At 44.6% G+C, this 12,500-nt stretch overlaps 1 protein-coding gene across 2 annotated transcripts in view; it reads left to right on the forward strand.

The window, feature by feature from the left end:
- Positions 1-12,500, forward strand: part of nbas (NBAS subunit of NRZ tethering complex) — a 283,815-nt gene that overhangs the window by 101,881 nt on the left and 169,434 nt on the right. For both annotated transcript variants that reach the window (XM_054733731.2, XM_054733732.2), the window contains exons 32-33: positions 4,593-4,705; positions 10,618-10,731. In XM_054733731.2, coding sequence (XP_054589706.1) covers positions 4,593-4,705; positions 10,618-10,731 — 227 coding nt within the window. The remainder of the gene's footprint in view (positions 1-4,592; positions 4,706-10,617; positions 10,732-12,500) is intronic.

Consider the following 12,500-nt stretch of genomic DNA (forward strand, 5'->3'; position numbering starts at 1 on the left):
GTGTACTGTTCATTGTAACTGTAAGGTTTAGAGCACACGTCTGCACTTGTACCCAAAACACCGTGATGTTTGTTTTCCTTTGACCTTCAGTCGTATGTCACATGACGTCGGTTATGTGTGTGTGTGTGTGTGTGTGTGTGTGTGTGTGTGTTTCATGTCTCAGAGGAGGGCTGGTGGGTGTCTAATCTCACCGTCTGTCCCTAGTGGGGAAGTGGGACAGTAATTGGGTCGTCATTCATTTTTAGTAACTAATCCAGAGGCCCCCCTCCTCTCCCGTGGACACCATCATCCATTGTAACTCCCACTGTGTGCAGACACCACGCTGGAACCGTTACTGTTGAGTTAAACGACCACATGACATATTAGAACAAATATCCAATAAAAAACTCTGATTGTGTGGCACACTTTTAAACAGGGACAAGTAACTTCCTGCTGAAATGACCCACTGCTGTTGTTAATGCTGTTAATGAAGATTTATTCTTTTATGAAACAATAATTAAACACCTTCCTGTGTTTTGTTGGAAGAAAAAACGTCAACATTTCCTGCAGGAAAGGCAATTTTACAACCGTTAAGAACTATTTCAGGGTTCTGTTTGCGTTTGAGGAGATATTTAGAGGGTTTCATCCAAGAAAAAAGCCTGAATGAAAATGACAAAAATATCAAGTGGGAGCACCTCTGTACAGTTTAAAAACGGTGCTTATCATTTGGAGATGAACGAGCTGCCGTGATAAAGACAAAAACAAAACCAAACAATTCCAGTTTTCTTAAGAAAACCTTCAAGGACAGAACATTTACGTCTCAGACGTTCTCCTCATGTATAATCAGATGTTTAGAGGTGGCGTTCTGTGAAATGGTTACGGATAATGAACATCTAACCTGTTGTAGATTGGTTTGTGATCGACCTCAGTTTGGAGAAAGACAGATCTGACTTATAAGCAAACAGCTATTTCCTTTTACAAAATCTCATTAATGTCATAACGTTTAATTCATTCACATTTTTCATCCACCCTTAGGTCCAATTTATGGTCACTTCGAGAGCGAGTAACGCCTAAATGAACTAGTTTAGCTGATAACCTGTACAGATGAGTGTCTAATGGTGCTGTACACACGTGTAATCATTAGTGTGGCAGTTTAGTGCAGCTTATGGGCCATTCCCACCTGTACCGGGTCGGCCCGGGCCGGGTAGCGTAGGTTGTTTACATATCTGGGTGGCCTGGTATTGTTCCGGGCCAACCAAGGCTCATTCTCAGCCCTCTTCTGGAGGGGGTCTGCTTCAGGCCGACCAGGGCCAACACACCCACTGCTGACAGCAAATTCACACCTTCCATTAGAGCAAGCCTCTGATTGGTGGGTAGAATCAGCCCACATGGGCTTAAGGCAAGGATGTGTGGAATCAACCGGGCCAGGCGGGGCCGACTGGGCCGACCCGGTACAGATGGGAATGGCCTAGTACTCTAAATGTAATATTTCAGCCCAAAACCATAATTCTGCCTCCATCTTCAGGTTAAAACTCTGTTCCACATTCATGTAGAACCAGCTGTGGCTGATGGCTACGCTGGAAAACGTGACTTTGTCAGCAAATGACTAGGTGGCGGCACCGCACTGGTCTCCAGGTGAGGCAGCCACACCTCCACCTGGCTCAGCCACTCACCTGCCGATACGACACGCTGGCGCTCTGAGCCGCTCGCCTCCTTGAAAAATATGCCCCCTCCCTTTTTCATCTAATGATCGCGGTTAACAGGAAATCCTCCAGAATGCTGCAGGATCTGTGTCTGCTCTTCTCCTGAGCGGTAAGTCTGCTGCGAGTGTGTGGTTGCGTGCACGTGCGAGTGTGCTCGTGAACGACTCGTTTTTTGACAGAGAAACGCCAACAGCGCACATGGGGGCGTTGATGTTGAGTACCGTCTATCACTGCCTCAGTGCTGCTCTCTCGGTCTGCCAGGCGACGCCCCTTCTGAAGCGTTTTCCTAACAGGAAGTGTGGATGAAATAAGTGTCCACTCATGCCTTGACTCCCACTTTAAATAATGGGTTTAAGATGTCATACGTGACTGCCCACATGCTCTTTGTGCATGCTTTGATAGGTTGTTGGGCATTACATCCACTAGAGGGCAGTACAGAGTTAGCTTTCACCTCCAAAATTTCCATCTTCTCCCACCTACTGGTTGAAAGCAGAATTACAACTGTCTGTCATAAAGAACGCAGTTGAAGCCTGCTGTAGCTAGTGCTAACACGAGCCAACTGATACTACATAAACCATGAAGTAAAAAGATCCACACTGTTGAACAAAAAATATATACTTATAATACTTATAAGTTCAGCAGCAACAAAGCTAGGTCACAATCAGTCTGTGATTTCGTAGCTTCCTTTAGCTCCCTCAAACTAGTGTAGGCCGTGCCGGTGTTCACTCTGGGTTCAGCCCTTTGCTTTACGTCTAAAGCAGTGTTGGGAATGTTACTTTAAAAAAATAATTAGTGCTTGGGTTGCCTCGGGGGGTGGATTGCTGGCGGTTGTGAGTGGGGCCCCTTGGGGATCTTGGCAGCGACCATGGGTCACTGCCTGGCAGCTACATTGCCCCTGGGGGCTCGGGGTTTGGGGGTGGCCGGCCCCGTGTGGGGATCTGGGCAGGGCCTTGGGGGTCGGGTCCTGACATGTATGCTGCCGGGAAGAAGGCAGGAACATGCAGCAGTGCGGGGGGATCCTGGTTTCCTCAGTGGGAGCAGCCCGTGTGGCGCTCGGCCAACTGAATCCGCAGGTGGGTGGGAGGTCATGGGAAAGCACAGAGCACATTGAGTGCCTCCATATTTTCTCTCCTCCTGCTCCCTCACATCATCACACAAACATACACATAGGACCTTGGGGGGTGGGCAAGTCAGGGAGTGCGGGTATGGACCCCATTTCCGCATTCCTGTGGCAACCTGCCCCCCAATTTTATTTGCACCTTATACACTTCCACTGACGACATTCCACACAAACACACACTTAGGGCCTTGGGAGTGAGCACATCCAACGACATTTGGCAGGGGGATTTCTCAGCCTCCTCCCGAGTGCCGGTGCCCACTTCCAATTTTAAACTGCACTTAGACACTGAGGGCTGAGGGTGCAAGTGGGGTGGTGTGGTGGCCATGCAGCCCAGTGCATTTTTGTAGGCAATACTCTGTTTGCTGCATTTAGACACACGTGTGAAAGCTTTACTGACATACATGTGAAGTAAACACAACCACACGTCCATAAAGAGCCTTTTATTTAAAGCTGCTTTTAACTAAACCTTTTATTTTCTTTCATCTTTCATCTGTTTATGAAAATTTATCCTTTTATGACTTTATTTTTCAGATGTTAATCTGATTCTGTTTGGAGAACATTTAGATTTGATGGTAATCTGTTTATGATTGTATGACTTTGCTGTACTTTGTTTTGATCGACGTGAAGTACTTAGTCATTCTGTCTGTGATAAGTGCTATATGAATACATGTACGTACTACTTACGTCCATGTCCTTTTATGCATTTAACACTGAGCTACATGGTATTCACACATTTATTTACTTACTGCAGAAATGAGTCGAAGGTTTGAAACATGTTCATGGAGAAATGCATTTTACTGCTCAGGTATCACACGTGATACTGGTTTTGTTTAGCTGCAGTCAAAACGCACGTATGTGTATAAACGGTATTACAACACGTGTGTTCAGACTGAGGTTTCTTCTTCTCTTTCCACTGTTTACCCCCACACACACACACACACGCACGCACGCACGCACACACACACACACACACACACACACACACACACACACACCTGTAGATATTTCACGTCAGAAGTGCATAATCGTGTTTTTTTCCTCTCATTTGCTCAATCGGAGCTCTTTGGTCTGCGTTCATCCTCACCAGGACGAGCCTGTAGTTCTTGGCAGTAGAACTGGTCCTGCTCAAACAGAAGAGGAAGCTGTGTGGAACGTTTTGGTCTACCAAACACTCGGTCTCAGTACTTCGTACAGCGTGTACTCAGGTTCACTGCTGGACCTCAGGGTCGAGTCCAGTCTCTCATCTTTAAGCTGGTTGACTTTTAACGTGGAACGAATCGTAGCGTTTAGTTTTTCTGTCCCAGACTCCTCAGGGCTGTATATACATTCATGTAGAAAACACTAACTCACTCATTCATTCAGCAGACTCTTCCATAATCTAAGTGATGTGCTGCATAATCCTGTTAAGGATAATGGGAGGGGATTGCGTTCTAAGAGAAACGCCGTCTGTTGTGGAGCCGTCACAGATTAGTCTGGACTTTACAAGCAGCCTCATCCCATTTCTGATCACACGTTGGAACGCCACAAACTTCAGGCCTGATGGTCTGTAGAGCAGAATGAATAAAACCTGTTCAGTCTCATCCACTCCAATCAGTTAGCCCAGCAATCAGGGTACTTGTTTCTGGATTACTGTCAATTTTCACCAAACAGCTTGATTAAATGAACGGAGGGTGACTTTTATTATTTATGAATTCCCTTTTCCTTGCAGAGATTCCTCTCCTAGACGTGAGCAGGTGGTTGGATTGACTTTTAGTCCCATATCTGTGTCTAATGGCTGTTGTCTTCGTCAGGGCATGCCTCCAGCTGATCACAGACGGTCCCCCGGCCATTCAGGAGGAGCTAGACCTCATCAGTGCCCTCAGCCAGCTGGAAGACTTCAGCGTTCGCATCCTGCCGCTGCAAGGTAGGACAGGACGAGCGTGTCTCGAATGAGGCGTTCATGCAAATGTTCCTGAAGGCAGACATACATAAAGTGTAGTCACTTTCCTACCACACACACACACGCACACACACACACACACACACACACACACACACACACACACACACACACACACACACACACACACACACACACACACACACACACACACACACACACACACACACACACACACACACACACACACACAGTGTAGCCTGTATCCCTCCATATGCTGCTCCCTATTGCCATTATAACTAAATATATGGTTATTTATGATCAAGTTGTGCAAACATCTGCCTGATTGCCTAGTTAAGACAGAAGTTGTGGTCTGCGTGCTCTCACCTGTGAAGCACATCGGTGTATTCTCTTTCATGCCTGCTTTTCCTGGCTCCGCTTCCTGCTGCTGGAGGAACTTTTTGGGATTTCCTGGTTAAAGGAAACCTCTGAGCCCAGCTTCTTGGTGTGTGACCCCTTGTGCTGAGGGGTTATTTACCCCTGGTGTTTCTGCACGTTAAACCTAAGCCAGTCTCTCACTCAGCTGCACCTGTTGGTGACAAACTGTTGTTCGCAGATGTGAGAAAGTCTCAAAACTGTGGTGTTTGGTTGAAGAACTGGATGCCAGTGTACGATAAGGCGTCCATGTTAAGTGGCTAAGAAGTTCATAGATGTGCCTGTAGCACTTTATGAATGATTGTTAGTTATGCAATAATTGAGGGTGAGAACCTGTTTCTGAGCCAAATCTGTTCACCTGTATGTTTGGTGTTGGAACTTTAGATGGAAAATATAAGGGAGCACATTTGGTCTTATATTATGTAGTGATGTAAAGACATATTGGTGCACTGAAATATCACTATATTTCTGTTATGATACTGAGTCAGTATTTAAAAGTAGTGTACCGTTTTGTTTTTTACTGATAATATACATCATTTACTGTATTTCTTTTGTGTGATGCAATTCAACCTCCGACTGCTAGGTGGCAGCAGTTTTTACTGTCTTTGTGATGATGGAAGGCTTAATGTGTGTTGAAAGTATAGACATGAATATGTAGACACTCCATTGGGAACTGGAGGGTGTAACAGGGTCACCGCCATATTGGGTGGGTTTCCACACCCTCTAAACCCAACTGGAGTCGATGAAGGGTGAGCAGCTTTGTCCGTTTTTTGTACGGCCTACGGTTGTAACAGCTGGCGTGCTCTTGAAAACAGATCCCTAGCCTACATGTTGGGATTTTTAATTTGTTTTATTAATTTTGTGTACTTCTATTTTATAATTGAACAAGCCATACCATATGTCTGATTTAGTGAAAAATGATATTAAAATGGGTTTTTTAGTTGGGTAAGCACCTTTGTCAGTAGAAATGAATGCACTGGGGGCAAAAAGAGATTTATTGACCTGTCCTGACAAGAGTCAAAAATTTTGATAACAGTAGATTTTTGATCTATTGCCCAGCCCTACCGACGCATTAGCAAAGCCCTGAAAGAGCCGATTTTGTACGGAGACACATCGGCTGAGAGGACCAAGCTAACATACTTTCCCCGTCTCTTTCACCAAAACGGCTCATGACTCTTTTTCAGTTAGCCGCCTTCTTCTTGTTCTCTTCCCCGTCTCTTTCATAGTCAGCAGGAAACACAAAATATTGCATATTAGTGATTATTTAGTTTTAAAGCTCAGATCTAATGTGGTTCCACGTGTATTTTATGATCGTGTACCACATGTTAGTCCTGTTTTAGGGTCATGCAGGTTCACACACTCACTGAAAAGCAAAGAAAAGGATGTTATTTACAAGGTAAAAGGCCCATTTCTGTTTCAGTGCACTCTCACATTTGAGCGCACACAGGTATGAAGCAGGATTTGAACATATATAATCCATCTTAGGCTTTCCTCCGCAGCTTTCCTTCAGAGCCCTAAGGCAATGCTTCGTACACGCCACCCTCCCCAGAATTCCCTCGAGGTCTCGCCTAAAGTGATGAAGTGAATTTTAAAGTTCCTCACAGGTGTCACGATGCGAGGTTGGTTGGACCCAAAATGCAGTAACCCAGGATGACACGAGGCAGATGTTGAATAAATAAAAATCCTTTTATTTTAGGATGACCAAAACAACAAAAATAAATTCCAAAGGCTGGAAGCCAAAAGTCCAAAAATCCAGATGAAGATCTGAAGATCCAAATACGCAAGAAGCACGAGAAGACTTAGATCCAAATACGAGAGGCACGAGAAGACATGACAGAATTACAAACAATGGACCGACACCAAATAGAGACAAGACAGGGCTTAAATACACAGGGAGAACAGTTAAGGAAACAGGAAGCAGGTGTGTGGAGTGAGGGCTGGAGGGAAGGCAGGTGACACCAATGATCTAAATGGGGAAACAGAACCAGTGGAGGGCAGATTAACCTAAAACACCAAACTAAACCTAAGACTGAGGGAAGGACTCACACACACACACATACACACACTGACACACACGTAAACTCACACACACACACACACACACTAACTTACACACATACACTCACACACACACATATACTGAGCTGGGGGAACAAGAGGCTGGAGCTCCAACTGGAGGGGCTGAGGATGACTAAATGAACACCGGACCTGAGGGAATGCTATGAAGGCCTACAAACAAAAGACACATAAATGAGATGCAGACAAAGGACACATGAGGGCGCTATGAGACACAGAAGGGAATCTAGAGAGGGATGGAGAAACATCAGGAGACACATGAAGGAAGACGCAGACACAGACCATGACAACAGGAGAGCAAAGAATCCACAAAGGTCTGCAAAGGTTCAGAACCTGACGTTTCTTACATTAACATGCAGGATTTGGAGGAAATGGATTTTTTGTGAGTTTCTGCGTCTTGAATGACAAAGGGAAAAAGGAAAAGTGTGATATCCATTGAATTAGAAAATGTAAAATGCTGGAAGGTATTTTCTACTAAAGTCATGTACAATCCACATATTATGTATTTTTTAGTTTTTTTAATATGTACAGGTCCTTCTCAAAAAATTAGCATATTGTGATGAAGTTCATTATTGTCTGTAATATACTGATAAACATCAGACTTTCATATATATTAGATTCATTACACACAACTGAAGTAGTTCAAGCCTTTTATTGTTTCTAATATTGATGATTGTGGCGTACAGCTCATGAAAACCCAAAATTCCTATCTCAATAAATTAGCATATTTCATCCGACCAATAAAAGAAAAGTGTTTTTAATACAAAAAAAGTCAACCTTCTAATAATTGTGTTCAGTTATGCACTCAATACTTGGTCGGGAATCCTTTAGCAGAAATGACTGCTTCAGTGCGGCGTGGCATGGAGGCGATCAGCCTGTGGCACTGCTGAGGTGTTCTGGAGGCCCAGGATGCTTCGATAGCGGCCTTAAGCTCATCCAGAGTGTTGGGTCTCTCAACTTTCTCTTCACAATATCCCACAGGTTCTCTACGGGGTTCAGGTCAGGAGAGTTGGCAGGCCAGTTGAGCACAGTATTACCATGGTCAGTAAACCATTTACCAGTGGTTTTGGCGCTGTGAGCAGGTGCCAGGTCGTGCTGAAAAATGAAATCTTCATCTCCATAAAGCTTTTCAGCAGATGGAAGCATGAAGTGCTCCAAAATCTCCTGATAGCTAGCTGCGTTGACCCTGCCCTTGATAAAACACAGTGGACCAACACCAGCAGCTGACATGGCGCCCCAGACCATCACTGACTGTGGGTACTTGACACTGGACTTCAGGCATGTTGGCATTTCCCTCTGCCCAGTCTTCCTCCAGACTCTGGCACCTTGATTTCTGAATGACGTGCAAAATTAGCTTTCATCTGAAAAAAGTACTTTGGACCACTGAGCAACAGTCCAGTGCTGCTTCTCTGTAGCCCAGGTCAGGCGCTTCTGCCGCTGTTTCTGGTTCAGAAGTGGCTTGACCTGGGGAACGCGGCACCTGTAGCCCATTTCCTGCACACGCCTGTACACGGTGGCTCTGGATGTTTCTACTCCAGACTCAGTCCACTGCTTCCGCAGGTCCCCCAAGGTCTGGAATCGGTCCTTCTCCACAATATTCCTCAGGGTCCGGTCACCTCTTCTGGTTGTGCAGCGGTTTCTGCCACACTTGTTCCTTCCCACAGACTTCCCACTGAGGTGCCTTGATACAGCACTCTGGGAACAGCCTATTCGTTCAGGAATGTCTTTCTGTGTCTTACCCTCTTGCTTGAGGGTGTCAATGATGGCCTTCTGGACAGCAGTCAGGTCGGCAGTCTTACCCATGATTGTGGTTTTGAGTAATGAACCAGGCTGGGAGTTTTTAAAAGCCTCAGGAATCTTTTGCAGGTGTTTAGAGTTAATTAGTTGATGCAGATGATTAGGTTAATAGCTCGTTTAGAGAACCTTTTCATGATATGCTAATTATCTGAGATAGGAGTTTTGGGTTTTCATGAGCTGTACGCCAAAATCATCAATATTAGAAACAATAAAAGGCTTGAACTACTTCAGTTGTGTGTAATGAATCTAATATATATGAAAGTCTAATGTTTATCAGTACATTACAGACAATAATGAACTTCATCATAATATGCTAATTTTTTAGAAGGACCTGTACTTTTCTTGTAAAGCAAATGCAAAACAAACATCAAGTCTTTCTAGTTCTAAAAACAACATTTAAGTCCAACAGATCTGATTACACTGTTCTCACGCGGCACAGATGGAATCACCAGAAATATCGTTTATGTCCAAATCAAATTAATGTTTTTTTAAGACTCCAAGTAATAAGAATCGACCGTGTTTATACAAAAAAGCACTTAATTTGAGCTAACATCATATTGTTTAGAAACATCAAAGCAGTTAATCAGAATGAAACTGATTAAATGAGACTACCTGCTAATCTGCAGAGAATCAAGCAGGGATTGGATTTGTAGTTGTAGAGTTCTTATGGTGCCTCTCAGCAAACACAGAGGAGTCAACTCATACCCTTCAAACAGGCTTCCGCCTCTCACAATGATCAAATTCCAAAGCATGAGACTGTTTCTCCTGGAAAGTTGAGGGAAAGACTCGTGGGAAACGATCGACTGGTTAAAATGATCTCAGCATTGACACTAGGTCAGTAGGAACTTCTTTTAGGCGTTAGTTGGTAAATTCTGGGGTCAAACCCCCACTGTGTGAAACATCAGATCAATGGGGAGGCCTTAAAGGAGCAATATGTAAGAGTTCTACAGCAAATTCATCACAAAACAGTCTAATGTCTCAGTCATGTTGGGAACAATGTCATTTTCATTAACCATACCATTTAATTGGTTGAGCACTTAAACACAGCATTAAAATTCAAATGTGTTAAAGCAGGGAAAGATCTAAAACATGTAGGATAAAAGACCTCCAGGACTGGAGTTGGACCACTGATTGATCAGCTTTGTCTTTTGATATTTTTATTCTACATTAACTTCTGATTTGTGTAAATAAATAAAAAACTCCAAGATTTTAAACAGAGGTCTGCCTGAATGGTTGAACATGTAGAACCTCTTATGTGGCTGCTGAGAGAAGGGACTCATTCACTTTTGTTGGACTTTTATTAATGCTTTTAAAATTTGATTAATATTTTATTTAATTCATACATGTACAGTGTTCTCTGGTGTTGGCTTAAAACTAGTATGTGATCATTCATAAACACACACATCATCAGTTAGAAACTCCATATCCTCTGGTTGGACTGGCCGTTCTTCGGTCATTTATTATCTTCCTGACATGTTGACAGCAGCTGCTTCGTCATCCACTCCACATCGTTTCCCATCGTTTTTACCATCAGCTGTAACTTGGGTCAGATCGAGTTCTGTAATTTGCCAAACAACTGTGACAGTCCCGCCTTTTCTCTCTTCCTCTTCTCTGTATCGTTCCTCCAGTGCGCCTGCGATCCGACCGCTTATCGCTCATCGAGGAGTGCATCGCCCGCTGCCCCACTGCCTATAACCAGTCCACCACCCTGCTCAGTCTGGCGTCACTCCTCCGAGTGTCAGGTACTGTTACCCACAACCACACACCTCTGTTCTCCTTTCTCTCTGACTTTCGCTCTGCTGGAATGTGTTGGAGGGAAGGTTTTATCACGAGGACCGGCCCGTTGTCCGTCGAGGTTCTTGGAGTTAAGTGAGGTAACAAAACAGAAGATTTGCTGCTAAACAAATGTTTCCATAAATGCTCACGAAACCTTTTTGTGTACTCAAACTGCGTATTCTGTCAGAGATGGATTGAGTACAAGGCCGTTAGCTCTTTATACGAGAGAGGACTGTTGCCTCAGGAAAACAGCAGGCACTTTATAACAGTAAGTTTATTTTGTAATCCTCCTTGTTTCTGTTTTAGTCCCATAAAATACAGCCGGCGCTCCTGTTGGCTAATGGGATTGGAAAGCTGATATATTTTAGTTAAAGCTATTTGAAATAGAATTAGACACCCTCTAGTCTTTTTCAAAGCTTGAAGTTTCTAACTTCATCTTTTAATGTAGCATGGGGAGTCCAGCTCTACCTCGAGCTCCTGCTGCCCCCCCCCCCAACACAAAGTGTTTTGACTAAATCTAACTGTCGTTCAAAGGAGGGATACTCCCTAACAGATGTTTTCAGATGACAGGAACCAGTTTGTAACCCACATAGCTTTGTTTCACATGACGTTGCATCCCTGCCACCAAATGCAGATGGGGATATGGAAGTAGCCGGCGCTGCACAGAACCTTATTTACTGCCGTCAGCAGGAAAGGGGGAAGAAAAAACCCCAGATGAGTTATCTAACGCACGTTCTCACACGCAGCACCTGACCAACCAGCGGTTAAATGTGCCACCGGGTCCATGGCAGAGGAGAGATGACATCCAAACAGAAATACAGGGCAGGGGTCTCATTTATCAAACATGGCGTAGAATCCTTACTAAAACCGTAACTAAGCTCAGCAAAACAAAAGTACTTACGCCAAGCAGGTGTGTGATCTATCAAACATGGCGGACGCACAGCTGCACGCAATCTTCGCTTCATAAATCAGAAACTATCTAGAAAGGTTCTCAGCTGCATTTTAGTCACATCCCGCCCTCACCACGCCCACTTACTGCCTTAAATGGTCAATGCAAAGTGCCTTGTGGATCTCATGCATTTACATAAGCCGGCTGTTGCAGGGCTCCGCCAATGACATGGTGACCGTAGATCAAGGCAGATCAAGGAAGCGCTATTTCATACAAGCAGAAGTTGAGGTACCTGTGGGTGAGGTGGAGAAATGAAAGGAAGTGCTTTTGCAAAACTAATAATAGAAAATCCACGGAGTGGCACAGCGTTGCTGAAGCCGTCAATGCTGACTTCTTCAGAGAGATCTGTGGTGGGTATAAAAAAAGGTCCAATCAGGATTCGATCCCCAGACTCCCGGGTGAAAGTCACACACGCTAACCAGTCATCCAAACAGATCTCCCTTGTACAAGTAGCCAGGTCACATGATCAATCGGGTCACAGTGACAGGACACACACTGTCACAGACGCATGATGTTCTGTCTCACTCTGTCCCCCTGTCCATATTCTGCGCTTCAGTGTGTGTGTGTGTGTGTGTGTGCGCGCGTGTGTCTGTGTGTGCGTGTGTGTGTGTGTGCGCGTGTGTGCACACGTGTGTGTGTGTGTGTGTGTGTGTGTGTGTGTGTACAAGTGATAATGCTGCAGGATTTCATAACTGTATCTTCTCAGCAGCAGCACTGCAGGTGCTCTCCATGTCCAGCAGGTGTGTGTCAGGTCCTTAGTCAACTTAGAGTTACGCACATTTTTCC

This window comes from Nothobranchius furzeri, chromosome 3 (assembly GCF_043380555.1).
Source record: "Nothobranchius furzeri strain GRZ-AD chromosome 3, NfurGRZ-RIMD1, whole genome shotgun sequence".
NCBI classification, from domain to species: domain Eukaryota; kingdom Metazoa; phylum Chordata; class Actinopteri; order Cyprinodontiformes; family Nothobranchiidae; genus Nothobranchius; species Nothobranchius furzeri.